Below are 19,276 nucleotides of genomic sequence, written 5' to 3' on the forward strand. Positions count from 1 at the left end.
TGACATGTTTGTAGACTAATTTTTGTGTTAAGAGGGGAGGGAATTTGTTTTGGTTTGTTCGTGAGTTTCACACTATGGTTGATAAACAGAGCAATTTTTGCAATATTTGATTAAGAAACAAATTTCGGTTGTTGGTGTTTATTTAAGATTAAAATCTTCTAGTTAGGAAGTATGGTTTTTAGATGATTTTTTTATTTTTAATTAATACTTTTTATTTTAATTTAATTTTTATTATCCACATCATTTAATTTTTTAATTAAAAAATAATTATAAAAGCCACGTGTAATTGATGACTAGGACAAAATTGAGCTGTGGCAGCATTTGGCCTTAATTGAATTAAAAAAAAAAATTCTTAGGGACCCAATTTGATGCAAAATTTTTCTAGGTCATGGATTTGATTCCCTTTGTAATTTCAGGGGCCTTTGGACCCTTTAAGCCCGGCTGTTTTGACTTGAATAAATATTTTAGTCATTTTTTATAGGCAAATGTTAGTGGATAGTTGTTAGTTAGTTAGAATCCCTTCAATTTTCCTTTTTCAGGATTTGAACCCTGGACTTTCCCCTTCCCAACCCAAAAATTAGTGGTTATTTGTTAGTCATTAATTCATAGTAATTTGAATAGTTGATGTATGAAGATATGTTTAGGGATTAATTCAAATAATACATGTATGATTTTTTTTAAGTTATGTTTCAAATTCGAGTTTTCAATTGAAAAACTCACACGAAATTTTTTTACTCCACTATAATGATGTGGATGTTATTGTAAAATATATATATATATATATATATATATATATATATATATATATATCAGTTTGTTTTACATGTTCATGTGCTCTGCAATGTACACATCACAAATGGATAGATTAATAGCTAATCAATGGTTTCAAGGATATAGGTTTACGACCGTTCTGCCACCACACCATACATCTCCTTGGCTACCTCTAAGTGTCTTTATCTATCCCACCCATTTGTCAATTTTATATGATGGTATACATTATAATATTTACTAATCTTTCTTCACAAGGACAAACTTTGTCATTTATATATGTATATGTATTGATTCATTATACTACACAGCCTTTTCTTCATATGTTAAGGTTCCCATTTCTGAACCTTACTCATGAGTGGAAAACAGGAAAACGAGAAGAAAGAAAAAGAGATGGAAGGATTTCCAATGAAAAGTAGTATACAGACGAAAAAGTGAAAATCCAGAAATATGATACCTGTCTAGTTTCAAACCTCAACAACCAACCTTCCCTTTATTGAGTAGAGAGCTCTGTTCTGTTGATCCAAAAGAGTTAAACCCATCACCTTAATTCAAGTAAGTGTTTCAAATTTGTATCTTCCTGTTCTTTAAATTTAATTTGTTGATTAGGAATATAGAACAGCAAGGTGGTAATACATAGTTAGATTAAATTCACCGGACCCATCAGAACTCTGTTGTTTAAGTGTTCTTAGGCGAGAGTAGTATTAGTGATTTCCTAGGAAATCTGTATGTTGCACCCCTTTTAAAATCATAGCCGGCCTCATTAGTATGGTAAAACTGTTTTTGTTGTTATAGTTGGTTTTAACGTAAGAAGAGTTTTTTAATTCTAAGCATTGGAAACATCTAATTCTACTTATACTTTCTCTTGTAAGATTAATACTATCTTATTTGGTCCTGCAATTGGAGACAACATAATCACTTCCACGGAGAAGCAGATTCTGGAGACAACCCTTAAGATACTTAAGCCACGTTTGGTTCAGCTTCATTTTCATTATTATCAATTCTGACATCCAAAAGCTACTCACGAAAGCTTCTTCCGAAAATTGATTTCGTAGAAGAGTTTTCAAACATGAACTTAATCTGTTAGTCTCATATTTGAAATTCACTGCAGAGTAAAGAGATATAAAAATGGAAGGGGATTTGAGCAGAAGCATAAGCAGGAGTTTGAGCAGAACAAGTTGGAGAATGGAGGAAGTGTTTGCAAGTGGGAGGTATTCTAGAAGGACTTCAAGTGTTAATGAGGATGAAGAGGCTCTGAGGTGGGCTGCCATAGAGAAATTGCCAACATATGACAGGCTAAGAACAAGCATTCTCCAAACTTATGCAGAAGGTGATCCTGCTCAGCCAGACAGATTGCAACACAGGGAAGTTGATGTTACAAAGTTAGATGTTAATGAAAGGCAACAGTTCATTGACAAAATCTTCAGGGTTGCAGAAGAAGACAATGAAAAATACTTACAGAAGTTCAGACACAGAATTGATAAGTGAGTTCAATCTTTCTTTCACCTATGGTCTTCTGCACCTCATCTAAGAGTTCCCAAACATAATTGTTAAGTTTCTTGGTTACCTTAAATCAAAAAGTAAATCTATTTCATGTTTTATCCTCAATGTTTATAAGTGAATGTTTGGAAACAATTTTATATTGATTCTAAAGACAACATCAACTATGAGGAGAAACTTTTGTCAGTAGTTTCTCAGTGTTAGAATTAATTATACAGAAAAATAAGATGATCCAAACATGTTATTCACTATAGAGTTTTATTCCGAAGGAGTCCTTACTATTGTGGCATGAGGGTCAGGGAGGCATGTATATATTTTTATAGACCTCATTGGACAAAGAGAAAGCATGACTAGCAAAAGAGACTACATCTTTCACCCAAAATCTTAAGATAATGTGTGTATGAGTTCTTTTACTTATATATTTGTCAACACTTTCTTTTTCATCCACGTGAAATTCTTATATATTTTAATATATATTTATTTTTATTTCCTACTCAAACTTGAGAACTCTCAATGTTAGAAATAATACACCTTTCAAAAAAAATGTTAGAAATAATACAAAATCATTTATGTGGTCATTACTCAATTGTTTAAGCTTTTGGGATAATTAGTTCATGACAAGGTGGTAGAACCTCTGTGACTAAGCGGTCTAGAATTTGATCTCTGTTTCCCTATTATACTAATAAAAAAATTGAATTTCAACACTTTATGTGAGTCTGTGCATTATCTACGCTTCAAGCTCATTTAAGCTCTTGTGTGAGAGAGTATGTTAGAAATAATAATAATATAAATCATTCATGTGACCCAATAACTTAAACTTTTGGGATAATTGTTTATTTGACACTCAATAATCTCCTATCAAATATGAGTCATCTTCATATTATCATGCTCAGCGGAAGTGGTTGGTTGTTGGTCAATCAGTATAGTAACATAAGCTTTGATACCATTGTTTTGTTGAGTGGTTATTCCTCAGTATTTAGTAGCATGAGGAGATATAAATATATTTTTTATACACCATATTGGACATAGAACTTCAGAATTCTCAAGTTGTAGATTTACTTTCTTCTACTTATATATGACTTTCACGATCATGATTAAGTGGAAATTTTCTCTTTCTTGTTGTTTGGTTTTGATATCTTTTACTTATTTGAAAAGAACAAAAATTGAAGGTTAGCCTATAATTCGGATTTGACTTTTCTTTTGGCCAGCTAACCAACTTGCAACAAATGTTTAAGTGAGAACAGGACATGGTTGATTTGTCATAGAATTGCAGATCTTGTCATTTCTTCAAAAACAAACATCAACAAAGACAAATAAATTCCACCTAAAGAATATGCCTGTAAAAAGATGGGATCAGTATCATGTACCCACGTCTGCAAAGTATTTCAAATGCATTATTGACTAAATCAAGGATCAAATTTGGAACATAATTAATATAGTTGAAACTGAGTAGACAACAAATTAAAAGCTTAAGTAATCCATGTTGCTTTAATGTTTGACATGAAATTGCAGAGGATGATGATATAGAAGCTTGTACAATTGACTGTTCATGTTTAGTTTCACGATTTACACAAAATTTAAGACACATTTATTCAAAAGTTAAAATTTGTAGTTTCTAATCAGAAGTGATTATAGAACATTTGGCTGTGAAACAAAACATGCATTATTGATACATCAATGCTTCCTAGTGTTGCTTGCACATGCTTCTGGATACACTCGTCTCTAACATATAGTTCCCACACCCCTTATTATATGTAGAACAATTATTGTTCACTTATTTTTCAATTTTATTCCAATTGCAGGGTTGGTATCCGATTGCCAGCAATTGAAGTGAGGTTTCAAAATTTGAATGTTGAGGCTGATTCCTACATTGGTAGCAGAGCTCTGCCATCCCTACCCAATGTTGCATTGAACATTATGGAATCAGCTCTAGGCTTATGTGGGATTAGTACTGCAAAGAAGACAAAGCTCACAATTCTGAAAAATGTCTCTGGCATTATTAAACCTTCAAGGTAACAAACACATTTTAATAATTTCTATTTGTTTTTTACTTAAAAAATTATTATTATTGGAGTTGGTAAGACATTTTGGTTTACATGTGCAGGATGACCCTACTGCTAGGTCCCCCTTCTTCAGGAAAAACAACCCTTTTGTTGGCATTGGCTGGAAAATTAGAATCTGATTTGAGGGTAGATTCCACTCCAACGTTATTATTTTCTTAATTGAACTAATATTATGAAGACAATGAGAAAAAACTACTCTTTTTATCTCATAGAGTTGAACAAACATAACAATTATTAATCTTAAGTGTTTGATTTGAATGAAACAGGTAACAGGAGAAATATCTTACAACGGTTGCAAGCTCAATGAGTTTGTACCTAGAAAGACTTCGGCATACATTAGCCAAAATGATGTACATATTGGAGAAATGACTGTAAAAGAAACCTTGGATTTCTCAGCTAGATGCCAAGGAATTGGGACACGATATGGTAATTTAATCAACATTTTCGTATAAAATTCTGTCCAATTTTTTATTGTTAGGGAAATACCAAATCAATTGCAATATAAAGTCATTAATTAGGATTAATAAGATACCGATCAGTGATTGTTTCAAGTTGTATATGTTTGATTCTGTAGACCTATTAGCTGAGCTTGCACGAAGGGAAAAAGAAGCTGGTATATTTCCAGAGGCAGAACTTGACCTGTTCATGAAGGTGTTAATTAACTCTGCACTCTCAAAGACTAAACTATCAATAATCATCTCAGATATTGCTAATTTATGGAATTATTCTCACAAAGTTTCAACATTTTTAGGCTACTTCAATGGAAGGAACAGAAAGCAGTCTCATGACTGACTATACTCTGAAAGTATGTGATCCTTCTCTTCTCAACATTTTTGTTTTAGTTTAGAGAGATATAGATGGAATAAGGACATCTGTGGTTTAAAGCTTTAAGTTTACTTTGACAATTCTTTAGATTAGATGTTGACCAAAAAATAAAATTTCTTCAGATAAGATTCCGTCACTATGCCCCCAGTCACACTCAAAAATCTTCAAAACCGTGATCTCAGAACTAAGACTAGTATGGTTATAGGGCCTAAAGAGGGCCTAATTCTTGGTTTCCTTTCCTGGGATTATCTATACTCAAATTTAATACAAAAAAAATTATATACTGGTACATTTATTTTCTCTTGGATGTAATTTAATGTCCACATATTTTCCCTTTCCTATTTGGCTATTTCTCTTTTAATAGAAGAAATGTATCTCTTTTAATAGAAGAAATGTAAACCAAAAAACCACTCACGACACTCACTTTTGTGGCGGCTTTTAATCATCACAAAATAGAAAGTTAGTTTTCTTTTTCTACTTTGCACTTAGTGTTCAAAATATGTGACAAAAGTTGATAGCAAGAGTAAAGTTGCCAATGTTCCATGGTCTACATATTGAGATCGTGTCTCTTTTTACTTTTCTATCACATCTCATATTATATTTTTACTTCTTTTCTTTTATTTTTATCTTTTTCTAGAGGAGTAGGCCATGAAGGTGAATGATTTTTTTTCCATCTACACTTTCCTTGTAATTGAGTGAGTGAGTTTGAATTTGATATTTTTTTAGGGATTATTTTTTTCAATTTTTTTTTCATTGTAACCAATTCTTAAACAAAATCAAACATATACTACGTACATGTTGTTGACAATAAACTTGGTGCTAGCACGCCTCAACGGTTGATTATTTTATAAAAAAAATTAACCTATGATTGTTTTCTTAAATAGATATTGGGACTTGATATCTGCAAAGATACCATGGTGGGTGATGAAATGCAGAGAGGTGTGTCTGGTGGCCAAAAGAAGCGTGTAACCACAGGTTAGAACAAACTAACAAATCAAAATCATTTTCTCCTAAAATTTTTGGTTCCACATAATTGAGAATAACATATTTGAATGATTTTTTTTCAAAATTAATTTTAAAATCTAAAAACTACTCACCAAATATTCTTCTCAAAATTCTAACTTCATAATCAATTATAAAATAATTTTCGCACGTATTTTCGTCCTTTTCCATCTAGTATTTTGAAGTCTACACTTTATGTTTGAATAGCCTTTGTTTAATCAATCCATTCAAAGGTGACATGAATTTATGTACTCACTCAAAGATTAAAGAAAATGTGGTCCCATGTACTTAATCTATTTAGTTTGACTTCGTCATTTATGTAGTGATTTTTTAATACCTTGCTTATTCCATACATAATTTTCATTTCTTGAACTTAGCTAATCTCTCATATAAAAACAATTATTAGAATCTTTATTTATAAAATGTCACTGTCCTTCTAGACAAGCTAATTAATAAAACATTGAAGGGATCCATATTACAATGACATATATGACTTTTGATTTGCAATAGGTGAGATGATTGTGGGGCCCACAAAAACACTATTCATGGATGAGATATCAACGGGTCTTGATAGCTCCACAACATATCAGATAGTGAAATGCTTCCAGCAGATTACACACCTCACTGAAGCAACCATCTTCATGTCCCTGCTTCAACCTGCTCCTGAGACCTTTGATCTCTTTGATGATATCATCTTAATATCAGAGGGTCAAATAGTTTATGAGGGCCCACGTCAGCACATTGTTGAGTTCTTTGAGTCCTGTGGATTCAAATGCCCTGACAGAAAAGGAACTGCAGATTTTTTGCAAGAGGTTTGAATGTGATCATAACATTACACCACCTTAAAAACAACATTTCCATAAAAAGTGCCATTATCACTAGAAAAGTTACTACTGAAAAAAACTTAACCTATTCCATAAGTATCCATAATAAGTAAGCATTAGTTTATTCTGAGATTCAGTGCATGTTTTGATATACGGTAGATTTTCACATTGAAGGAGAATTGATTCTGTATTTTAAGACAACTAGAGGTGAACAAGAATCATCCAGATCAAAATTAAAGGAAGGCTTCTATTCAGGTTTATTAAAGGAAGGCTGCTGCTCAAGTTTCTTAGCAGTATAAGAAATATGTGATATAAAAAGAGAGGTGTTTTCATGAAAGATGAGATTCCTACTAACAAGAATTTGGCTAGAATGAATGTCCATAACAACATAACTTTTGGTTCCAGATTTAAATCCAAGAAAGACACATTTCTTAGCTCTGATACCATATAAGATTTCTAGAATTGAAACTGAATTGTAAAACTGTATTGACTGAATCTAAATGTACAGAGAAAGACTACACGTCTACACATATAGGCCTGCTTACTGTTAACAAACTAACAGATAACAGAAAGTAGGAATCCTAACTACTAATAAGTCTAATATAGCTGTTACAAACTAACAGTTAACTAACTCCCTAACTTAACTAAACAAACTATTAGAATTGAATTTACATTCTTGGATCAACTTATTTTTCAATTTTGAATAGAATTGATCTTGGTAAAACTGATTACGTTAAAAGTGATTTGAAAGTCAAGTGATTTATCTTTGGATAGGTTTATTGGAGAAGTGATTTGTAAAGGGTAATATTGTGAAATCTAGTTAGGAAATCTCATAATTGAATATGTAACACACGTGAAACCAAACACAAATTCACATAATCTTCTCTTCAGAATTGATTTTGGCTCTAGAATGAATTGTAGAAGAATTTCCAAACATGAACTTAATATTGTGCAGGTTACTTCAAGGAAAGACCAAGAGCAATACTGGGCAAACAAACACATACCATACCGTTATGTTACAGTGACTGAATTTGCAAACAGGTTCAAGCAGTTCCATGTTGGCATGCAGCTTCAGAGTGAGTTGTCTGTGCCATTTGATAAGTCATCGGGACACAGAGCAGCTCTTGTTTTCAATAAATACACAGTGCCCACAATAGGACTTCTGAAAGCATGTTGTGACAAGGAATGGTTACTAATCAAGAGGAACTCTTTTGTCTATATATTTAAGACAGTTCAGATATGCATTATGGCCTTTATATCTGCAACAGTGTTCCTTAGGACTGAAATGAATAGAAGGAATGAGGATGATGCAGCACTTTACATTGGTGCAATCTTGTTTACCATACTCACAAACATGTTCAATGGTTTCTCTGAGCTACCACTTACAATTACAAGGCTTCCTGTGTTCTACAAGCATAGAGACCATCTTTTCCATCCTCCTTGGACTTACACCCTCCCCAATTTTCTTCTAAGGATTCCCATTTCCATGTTTGAGTCTTTGGTTTGGACGGTTATTACATATTACACAATAGGATTTGCACCAGAAGCTAGCAGGTAACCTCAATTATCTTTCTGCTTTTTTCTTTTTTCATATTATGGTTGTGTGGCATCTGAGCTCATTTATAAATGCTTTTCAGAACTGCCAACATTACTAATTTTACTTATAGTCCTGCTTAGGTTAAATTATTTAACCAAAGCTTAAATTTGTTAGAAAGTATAATATAATATTCACCCAATAACGTAAACTTTTGGGATAGTTGGTTAATAACATGGTATTAGAGCTCAATAACCAAGTGAGTGAAGTGACATATATTCTAATGAAAAAAAAGAGTTGAATGTCAGTGTGGATCTGTGACATATATTCTAACAGTCTCCTACGTGAGATGCGTGTTAGAAAGTATAATGTAAAATCATTCATGTGTCTTCACTCAAAAAAGTTTAAGCTTTTGGAAAAGTTGATTCATGACAAAAATTTATGAGCCAAAAATTAGGTACCATGATTGTAATAACTTGTGGTGAACATATGGTGTTAACAAAGCATTTTGTGGCCTAATCCAACTTTTAGGTTCTTCAAGCACATGTTGGTGGTGTTTCTTATTCAACAAATGGCAGCTGGGATGTTTAGGGTCATATCTGGAGTTTCTAGGACAATGATTATTGCTAATACTGGTGGAGCTCTCATGCTTCTTCTTGTCTTTTTACTTGGAGGTTTCCTCATTCCTAAACGTGAGTACACAATCAAACTTTAATCAAGGCAATTAAAAATCATCACTTAACTGCATGTTCGGTTTCATGATATGCACAGAATCTAATATGCATTCACTTAGAAACTAAGACTTGTAGTTTCTAACTAGAAATGATTCTAGAGCATTTCATGGTGGAACCAAACATGCTATAAGTAATGTGTGTAATTTGTTATAAACGTGCTCATCTTAGATGCTTAATGTTAACAGGTGACATTCCAAATTGGTGGGTGTGGGGCTATTGGGTTTCGCCACTGTCATATGCTTTCAATGCCTTTTCTGTGAATGAAATGTTTGCTCCAAGGTGGGACAAACGGGTAAGTAGAATAAGCTTTCATCATCAAGTGAAAATGTGATTAAATGGCTTAACAAGAAACTTGTTTCTGACTTGAACTTTCCATGTTTTGCAGTCTTCAAGTGGTTTAACCTCTTTGGGTGTAGCTGTATTAAATAACTTTGATGTTTTTACTGAAAAAAATTGGTACTGGATTGGTACAGCAGCTCTTATAGGTTTCATTATTTTCTTCAATGTTCTCTTCACCCTTGCACTCATGTACCTTAATCGTAAGCACTCACATTCTGTTCAAACTATTTACTGAATTACTTCTTTTTTAAGGGAAAATGATTCGTAGACATCCGCATAGTGCAGACACTCAGAGTGAGAAAAGAAAGGAAAAGTAATTGATGTGATATATGATAAATGTGATAAGAAGATAGTGATAGAAAGAAAAATGAGGTGTCTGTAGTGTGGTGTCTGCACTATTTGGGTGTCTAAGTATCATTAATGTTTTTTCAATGACTGTTTAATGTTAGCACAACTTTGATTTTGCTTTTTATTGTTTGATACACTAGCTATTGGGAATAAACAAGCAATTATATCGGAAGAAGAAGCAAGTGAAATGGAAGTAGGAGGAGACTCCAAGGAAGAACCTAGACTTGTAAGGAAAGAGTCTAACAAAGAAGAACCACCTAGACAACTATTTTCTGCTGATGGAAACACCACAAGTAATAGATATGAAACTAAATAACTTCAGCTTTGATATTTTTTAGAGCTAAAATTGTACTTCTATTGATGTAACATGAAATGGTGCTAATTAAGCTTTGTCTTATATACACGAATCAATCATATCAGGAGAAGTAGCAATGCAGAGAATGAGCAGTGGAGGTAACTCTAGTGGACGAGGAAATGCTGATCCAGTTCTTGAGTCAGCAGTAGGAGTTGCTCCAAAGAGAGGAATGGTTCTTCCATTTCAACCACTTGCAATGTCTTTTGATAGTGTTAATTACTATGTAGACATGCCTGCTGTAAGAACCCTTTTGCTTCTTCAATGTTATCTTACACCATTAGTAATCAATGGCACCTATATGAAGGATATTTTAACTATAACAGGAAATGAAAGAGCAAGGAGTGACAGATAACAGGTTACAATTGCTTAGGGAAGTAACAGGTGCTTTTAGGCCTGGAGTTCTAACTGCTTTAATGGGAGTTAGTGGAGCTGGAAAGACAACTTTGATGGATGTTTTAGCAGGAAGAAAGACAGGTGGCTACATTGAAGGAGATGTTAGAATATCTGGGTTCCCCAAGAATCAAGAAACATTTGCAAGAATTTCTGGATACTGTGAACAAACTGATATCCATTCACCCCAAGTTACAGTCAGAGAATCTTTGATTTACTCTGCCTTCCTCCGGTTACCAAGAGAAGTCACCAATGATGAAAAGATGGTAAGTACTAACTAAGAATGATATCTTTTTTATTGTGCTCCTAACCTAAGAAAGTGATAACATTCTATGGTAGTGAATGGCTTTAACGGGACAACATGAGGAAAAATTTGGAGTAGCAGAATTGAAAATGTTAAGATGGATGAGTGGCCACACTAGAAAGGATAAAATGCGGAATATGAAGATAAGAGAAGATATTGCGGTGGCGTCTATCATGGAGAAACTAACGGAAAATCGGTTTAGGTGCTATGAGCATGTGCAAAGAAGATCTTTGGAGACACCGGTGAGAAGGGTTGATAACATGATATTTAGTCATGTGAAGAGAGTTAGAGAGAGGCCAAAAAGAACTTCGAAAGATATTGTCAAAAATTATCTAATTCTCAATGATATCCCTCATAATCTGGTTTTTGATCGAGCTCAATGGCGTAGTGTTTTGCATTTAGCTGACCTCACTTGTGGGTTAAGGCTATTGTTATTGTTGTTGTTTTTGTATTGTGCTCCTAAGAAAGTGATAGGTACCCATTTAGTTGATAGAGAGAATACTACAAATAAGAGTAAAAGGGGATTTAGGGAGAGGTGCTGAGACTCTCGAATTATTCAGCAACATTGTAGTTTTCTATCTTGAATAATATTAGTTTTCTTTCTTCTTCTTGGCTGGTTCCTATCAGAAAGACACATTAAAGAGTGAATATTCACACTTCATTTGTTTTGCCTGTGCAGAAATTTGTGGATGAAGTAATGGATTTGGTGGAGCTGAATAATCTCAAGGATGCTATAGTTGGGCTTCCGGGGGTTACAGGATTGTCAACTGAACAAAGAAAGAGGCTGACAATCGCTGTGGAGCTTGTCGCGAATCCTTCAATCATTTTCATGGATGAACCAACTTCAGGCCTCGATGCAAGAGCAGCAGCCATTGTTATGAGGACAGTGAGAAACACTGTTGACACTGGAAGGACAGTTGTCTGCACAATTCACCAACCTAGTATTGATATCTTTGAAGCCTTTGATGAGGTACCAACAAACTAGTAATTTCTGTAATTTTATGTGCCTGTGCTTCTCTTTATCTCCATGCATAGATCTTTGGTGGTTAAATATTTCTTGTGCACCAGCTGTTGCTGTTGAAGAGAGGAGGGCAAGTGATCTACTCAGGTCCATTAGGAAGGAATTCACACAAGATTATAGAATACTATGAGGTACTACAGAAAATTGAGTATATTATCATGATCAAGTCCTCTCTAACAAGAGGATCAGGACTTGTTTAATTCCCTTATCAGTTTTCTGAATTTAAAAACTATTTTTACAAACAATTTTCAAAACCTGTTTTTCGTAAGATGAAAAAAATAAGTTTCAAAGTTGAAAAACCTGTGACATGAAAACTAAAACTAAAAACAAAAACAGAAAGCATCTCTGAGATGTTTTGGAAACTGTTTTTAAGAATAGTTTTTGATAACCATTTATACCAAACAAGTTTTTTTCTTTTCTATTTTTAAAAACTACAAACTGTTTTACAAAACAGTAATCAAACAAGCCCTCAAATTTCTCTTTCCATCTTCATAGGCAATTCCAGGGGTTCCAAAAATCAAAGATAAGTACAACCCAGCTACATGGATGTTAGAGGTAACATCTATAGCCGCAGAAGTTCGGCTTGGAATGGACTTTGCTGAATACTACAAATCATCGTCTTTGCACCAGTAAGTTTACAAACAACTAGGATACTGATGTTGTTAAGTGAGTTTGTATTTATTTGTTGGTTTGAGCTGAAATACATGCTTATGAGCAGGAGAAACAAAGCACTTGTAAGTGAGTTAAGTACACCTCCTCCTGAAGCAAAAGATCTATATTTCCCCACTCAATTCTCTCAATCCACTTGGGGACAGCTTAAATCCTGTATATGGAAGCAGTGGCTGACTTACTGGAGGAGTCCAGATTATAACCTTGTCAGATATTTTTTCACCTTGGTTGCAGCTCTCATGGTGGGGACAGTATTTTGGAGAGTAGGCAAAAAAAGGTTTGGAGCCGCTTCTTATGATGAAATAAAGCCTAATCCTATATTTCTAACCATTTAGTTTTAGATTTATGATGTGTTCGGGTAAACAACTTAATCATAAGCTCTTATTCATAAGCTAATTTGAGAAGCTTATTGAAATAAGCTCAAAATAGCTTATAGGTAGGTATAAACGCTTGTTCATAAGCTTCTTACATGTGTGTTTGGCTTCACGTTTTGGAACCTTAAATCAACTCACTTTTACCATAATCAGTTTTCCCAAAATCAATTTAATAACGGTGATCCAAACACGCACTAAGCAACTTTTGAAAATAAGCTTAAAACTCTTTATAGGAAAGGTTATAAGTTATTCCCATAAACTTGCTCAAATACATGCATAGTCACTTATAAGATAAGCTTAAATAAACTCTTTCACACCTTAAACTAATGTTTTTCTTATATTTCCAGGGATAGCTCAGCTAACCTTAACACAGTCATAGGAGCACTCTATGGTTCTGTCTTTTTTGTTGGTGTTGACAACTGCCAAACTGTTCAACCAGTAGTAGCCATTGAAAGAACAGTGTTCTATAGAGAAAGGGCTGCTGGAATGTATTCTGCTTTACCTTATGCCATTGCACAGGTAGGTTAGAGGATGAGTTTGCTACAGCATTAATGTAGTATCTGTTGCTTATTATGCTAACACTATTGTTTCATTTTCAGGTTCTTTGTGAAATACCATATGTATTTTTTCAAACTATATATTTCGCGCTCATAGTGTATGCTATGGTGAGCTTTGAATGGAAAGTGGAGAAGTTCTTTTGGTTCTTCTTCATCAGCTTCTTCTCCTTTTTGTACTTCACATATTATGGGATGATGACTGTTTCCATTACACCAAATCACATGGTGGCATCAATCTTTGCAGCCGCATTCTTTGGACTCTTCAATCTTTTCTCAGGATTCTTTATCCCAAAACCAGTGAGTAACTTTCTAGTACATTAAATCCAATTTAAATGAGCATAATAATTACTCTTATCATCTTTACTAACATATATTTGTGCTACCAACTTTGGCATTTCAGAAAATTCCTAAATGGTGGGTTTGGTATTATTGGATTTGCCCTGTAGCATGGACAGTGTATGGGTTAATTGTCTCACAATATAGAGATATAACAACAGGCATTAGTGTGCCTGGGAGGTCTGATCAACCTGCACTCAAAGACTACATTGAAGACCATTATGGATTCAAATCAGACTTCATGGGGCCAGTTGCTTGTGTTTTGGTCGCTTTCCCTGTCTTCTTTGCCTTTGTATTTGCTTTCGCCATCAAAGTACTCAACTTCCAAACAAGATAGAAAGAAAAAAAGGTTAAATTAGTGGAATAGAAGTTATGTTACTTGCTAGTTTCCCAGTGAAAGTGCCTTGTTTATGTGCATATGGCTAAGGACAACAAATTTATGCTTGATGATGGATAAGGATAATCATGTTCATAATTTTTGCTAGAAAGTTGAGTGTCGTTTAGTAAATTATATATCATGTTGATCATGTAATTTTTATATTGGTGTGCTTACAGTGCGTGCATAGAAGTAATTACTCAGTTTATGTGATCATATTTTGCAACGATTGCAGAGGAGCAAGTAAAGAAAACTCACCGATAGAGGATAAAAATATATAATGTCAACGAAATATACTTTACCGTTATTGAAGATACACCTAATAAATATAGAAGAGTTCTCAAATACAGAAGATACACCCGATAAATATTGTAGCAAAAATATCTAAAAATTTGCATTGCTCCTCACCTTGAACGTGAAAATGATTTTTGAAGTGAAGTCCTAATAGTAATGTCTTTCCACTCAAAACAGGATTTATTGGTGTTATTCGGAGGAAGAGTGAAGAGTACCTTTATCGTAGAGGGGTGGATGTAGGTTGAATGCATGGTGGGATGAGGAACGTCCACGGTAGAGCACAACGAGGGGTATACATATAAAAAGATTGTTTGTTGCTCAAGTCAGCTTCTTAAAAGAATATTTAAGAGTAAAATAAGTAATGCTTGTTTAAGTAAACGATGAAAGTTGTATTTATAGACTTTGGTGTGACATGTGATTGAGGTTCTTAACCTTAATGAAGTTATCGTGGACAACTTCTAAGTGAATGACCACGCTTAGGCAGCCTCTAAGTGTTTTATCACATCGGCTATGTTTTTGCTCGACTGACTGCTGGATGAGATAGATCTTTTTTGTCGTCCTGACCGACCAACACAACATTCACTTAGTTGTGAGTTCTATAGCTACTTAGTTAAACAACTCATATTTTGACATTCTAATTTGCCAGACACATTATTAAATTGTAAAATAAAAATCATTGAACAAAAAGTGGGTAAATTTGGGCCAGATGGACCAGACCCATTATGAAAGGCCCAATTCTATTTCAACAAAAACAAACCCAACCCTCTCCACTCCACTTCACCCACCTTCTTCAACCCAAACCCTAGCTCTGTGAGTTGCAGAAACCCTAATTCTCAGAGTTCCAGATCGCCGTTGAAGAACAATGGGGCGCGTTCGCACGAAGACGGTGAAGAAATCCTCACGCCAAGTCATAGAGCGATACTACTCACGCATGACACTCGATTTCCACACCAACAAGAAGATCCTCGAAGAGGTGGCTCTCATCCCATCCAAGCGTCTCCGCAACAAGATCGCCGGATTCTCCACCCACCTCATGAAGCGCATCCAGAAGGGCCCTGTTCGTGGAATCTCGCTCAAGCTTCAGGAGGAGGAGCGTGAGCGCCGCATGGATTTCGTTCCTGATGAATCTGCTATCAAGACTGATCATATTGCTGTTGATAAGGAGACTCTTGAAATGCTTGCTGCTCTTGGGATGGCTGAGATTCCTGGTGTTGTTCAGGTTGATCCTGTTGCTGTTCAGCAGATTCCGTTCACCCGCGGCGGCGGCGCTGGTGGCGGCGCTGGCCGTAGGTATTAAGCTTCTCTTTTTTGTTTTGTCGTTTTGCTCATGTGTTAGAAGTTAGAACTTCGACTTCTTCATATAAGTTTTATGATTAATTTTGTTATTGGGATGAGATATTCAGTAACTGAATAGTTTAAGTTTTTGTTGTAGTAATTCGTATGCGATGTTATCTTGTGTTTCGATTAATTTTCTGTGGAATTTGGTTATGCTCACCAATTTTTGGAATAGTAGCTGATAATCATCAATATGAAGCTGATGTGAATGTTTGGAAATCCTTGTAATTGATTCTAATGTGAGAATCAATTCTGGATGAAGCTGATGTTGATGTGATTAGCTTCTAGAAGCCGTGATTAAGTGTGCGTTTGGATTTCCATTGTTCTCGATTTAGATACATGTTTTGTCAAAATATCCGCTCCTGCGTTCCGCATAGGCAAATTCTAGCTTCTCTGTTGATACTTGAGATATGTGAAATCATGTTTGCATTTGCTCTAATGCTAAAACAAACATGATTCTGGATAGAATTGATTCTACTAAGATTGCGTATGGTAAACATGAGTTAGTATGATGTGATTTATGTTTGATACCTTTATGAAAAAAGTGAGTTTTGTGGTTGTAATGTGATTGAATTCAGTTGCAAAATCTCAGTATTGATTATGCTTTACGCAGAAACAACTCTTTGGTATGGCAAGTAGAATTGATTCTATAGAATTGGTTCTGTTTTCCTGGTACACCCAAACATCATTTTAAATGGTTAGAATTGATTTTAGAATTGATTCTACAAAATTGATTATGCCTTTCCTGACATGCTATATGTTATTATTGTATTGGCTTTTCCTCCTTTGGAGCTCTTCATCTTTATTATTAAGTGAACACATTTTTTATCAATAACTTCCTTAGACATATCACTGCAACACATTGTTCATTAATAGCCTTCTGAATGACATTGTTCTCACTTTTTCGTCTAAATTCCCTTGAGTGTCAAGACAAAGTTGAGTAGTTCAATTTGTCAATTGTATGAGCAGAAAAGGAAAACTGATACAATGCTAATTAATAGTGCATGTTTGATTTTTGGCTGTGCGACCTTCGGTTGTGGTTGTTTGAACTTTTAGATATCGTTAGCATTTCCCGTAGGTTCCTTATTGTTTGGAAGAAGGGCAGGGTTGATGGAATGGGACAGTGGAGGTGTGCCTGTGGAGGGCAGCTACTGGTTGTGGTAGTTTTTGGTATAGCAGTTTAAAGAGTTTGGGTACTCTTGGTGGATGGTGAGTAAAAAATATAGAGGAATGAATTGGAGTATGGTGTTGTACTGGATTTTCAAGTTCTATCAGTTTCACGGGCAAGGATGGAATTGGCAGTTGCCAAGTTTTGTGTTTTGGATTGGTTTTAAGTTTTTAAGTTAGTGTAGGGGCTGATTTATGGGGTGCTTTGGGGGTAGAAATGCATGGTTGCACGAGATGTTGTGGACGTGAACGACCATGGTATGAAATGAGATGACTTGGTATCTCAGAGAAGAGATGATGCAGTTTGAATTTCAAAATAAATAAATTAGACGCTGCTCCTTGTGCATAGTAGAATATCACTGCGAAACTGTGTGGGGTTCTAAGTTGAAAGAGTTCAGGCTCCTTAAAAATGTTTCATTGTATCCTTTTTGTATGAACAAAACTATGGAGATGAGAGGTTAACCTATTGAGTGGGAGGAAAGTCTGGGAGACTAGAAAGGATTGCTTTATGGGTCTATCTCGAGAACGTTGTGTTGGTCTAATGAAAGATTAAAAGGCATTTGAGGAGCTAATCTTTAAAAATTATGTGTTTTAAATAGCTTATGACCATTATAGTAATTATATAATTTTTTTTGAACTAATTATACAATGTTATTACTAATAGTTTTTGAAAATTAATTTTCATAACTTACATGGGTGTTGTGGATGGGGAAACCGGTGGTGCAAAAAGTAATGCCCTATTCTTACATGGGACATTTTTCTTATCATTTATGTGGGTATGATCTAAATCTCATTCGGCCTGATAAACCACATACATTTTTGTAGACTTATCATTAGTTATATATTTTGCAACCGGGGAATGTGCATGTATAATTAGGATCAAGCTTAAACATCTTGCACCGGGGAATGGTCTCTTTAATTAGGTTGATTTGTAGAAATCAGGAAAAGAACTACTTTTGTCTAGGTGCAAAGATAGTTATGGCTTGCTACCGTCGATGAGTTAATATATCCAATTATGATCGTTAAACACTCCAATGGCAAGAACATCCCGCATACACTTCATTCTTCTTTCTATATCTTCTATCTTTGTCTCTCATATAATTAGGGTGTCTGATGTCTCAGTTAAGCTTGGATACAAATGAACTTGGGCTAGGCCAGTTGATACCATTGATCCAATAGCTGACCAGCAACTTTTTTCACAGGAAAAATATGTTAATTATTCCATTGTTGACAACAAAAATAATTAATTATTCCATTTACTTAGTATTTTATGTGGACCACTGGACCTACCATGCTCATGAATTTTTGGAAGCTAGAGCCTGGAGCCTAGAGTCTAGTGATAAAATGGGCACTTTCTTTTGTCCATTAGAGGGTGGTGCGCACTTCATGGCCACACCCTTATGATTATGGGCGATGCTTTCCAGGACGCAGCGACCTGAACGTGGTTTATTTCTGAACGTGGAGTACAACCTATTATACTTTGTCTTATTTATCAATTCATTTATACATATTGAAATTTGAAACAGACATTTTTACTTTTTTAGATTATTTGGTATTTTTCCTTAAGGGATTTTACCTAGGCTTCTGGCCCGGATCGATCCTCTCTGAGGTCAAAAATAAAAACCTTTGTGGTCAGGGACATTATTACCGTATCCCGAACCAGATTAGTCACGTGAGACCCATTTCCTCCGTGGAGACTGGTGGCTAAAGAAGAAAAAAAATAAATATGGATGATATTTTTCTCATTTCGGATAAATAAAATATAGAATGGATTGTAGTATGTTACTATTTTTTAAAAGAGCAATAACATATCATGTCACTCATTTCTCTCATTGCTCTTCTTATTATTAAAAGGTGAAGATGGAAAACATATATCAGCAAAACATTATTGTTTTGAAAATTGATTTCTAAGTGAATCAAGAAATATGAGGAGAAAAAGTCATGGGGTCCACTACTTTTTGAGGGTTCTCAATTTGAGAAGAAAGCAAAATTGAGAAAAAGTGTGAGACTAGTGAGAGAGTAATTTTTATCTCTCTATCTTTAGCATATTTATTTTATATTTATATATTTATAGTAATAAAAAATATCCATCTTCCCAATTTTCATTCAACCAAATGAGGGGAGAGTGTTTATATTAATTTTTTTTCTTCTATCTATCGTT

At 34.5% G+C, this 19,276-nt stretch overlaps 2 protein-coding genes across 4 annotated transcripts; both read left to right on the top strand.

Moving 5' to 3' along the window:
* Window positions 1-1,063: 1,063 nt before the first annotated feature.
* On the top strand, window positions 1,064-14,481 carry LOC130744171 (ABC transporter G family member 36). 3 transcript variants are annotated; one of them, XM_057596361.1, is made up of 24 exons: window positions 1,064-1,323; window positions 1,641-1,742; window positions 1,880-2,252; window positions 4,071-4,280; window positions 4,373-4,457; window positions 4,598-4,757; window positions 4,906-4,982; window positions 5,083-5,136; window positions 6,041-6,131; window positions 6,669-6,970; window positions 7,938-8,536; window positions 9,048-9,208; window positions 9,436-9,542; window positions 9,636-9,789; window positions 10,078-10,230; window positions 10,358-10,530; window positions 10,616-10,948; window positions 11,666-11,956; window positions 12,055-12,138; window positions 12,503-12,636; window positions 12,726-12,953; window positions 13,398-13,569; window positions 13,650-13,904; window positions 14,008-14,481. In XM_057596361.1, exons 3-24 carry the CDS (start codon window positions 1,897-1,899, stop codon window positions 14,278-14,280), a joined length of 4,452 nt encoding a protein of 1,483 aa, XP_057452344.1. In that variant the 5' UTR covers window positions 1,064-1,323; window positions 1,641-1,742; window positions 1,880-1,896; the 3' UTR covers window positions 14,281-14,481. The 3 variants fall into 3 exon arrangements, with proteins under 3 accessions (XP_057452344.1, XP_057452345.1, XP_057452343.1); XM_057596362.1 differs by having other exon boundaries at window positions 1,641-1,737; XM_057596360.1 differs by lacking the exon at window positions 1,641-1,742.
* Window positions 14,482-15,372: 891 nt separating this feature from the next.
* Window positions 15,373-16,081, top strand: LOC130744172 (40S ribosomal protein S17-4-like). Its single transcript, XM_057596363.1, has one exon. The coding sequence runs from the start codon at window positions 15,476-15,478 to the stop codon at window positions 15,908-15,910; it is 435 nt and encodes a 144-aa protein (XP_057452346.1). The 5' UTR covers window positions 15,373-15,475; the 3' UTR covers window positions 15,911-16,081.
* The last annotated feature ends 3,195 nt before the right edge of the window (window positions 16,082-19,276 follow it).

This window comes from Lotus japonicus, chromosome 3 (assembly GCF_012489685.1).
Source record: "Lotus japonicus ecotype B-129 chromosome 3, LjGifu_v1.2".
NCBI lineage: Eukaryota > Viridiplantae > Streptophyta > Magnoliopsida > Fabales > Fabaceae > Lotus > Lotus japonicus.

Bases quoted from the DNA above. Each gene is read 5' to 3' on its own strand.
- LOC130744171 (XM_057596361.1), top strand. From the start codon at position 1,897: ATGGAAGGGGATTTGAGCAGAAGCATAAGCAGGAGTTTGAGCAGAACA. The intron at 4,458-4,597 runs GTAGATTCCACT...TGAATGAAACAG, and splicing joins AATTAGAATCTGATTTGAGG to GTAACAGGAGAAATATCTTA. The intron at 9,209-9,435 runs GTGAGTACACAA...TAATGTTAACAG, and splicing joins AGGTTTCCTCATTCCTAAAC to GTGACATTCCAAATTGGTGG.
- LOC130744172 (XM_057596363.1), top strand. From the start codon at position 15,476: ATGGGGCGCGTTCGCACGAAGACGGTGAAGAAATCCTCACGCCAAGTC.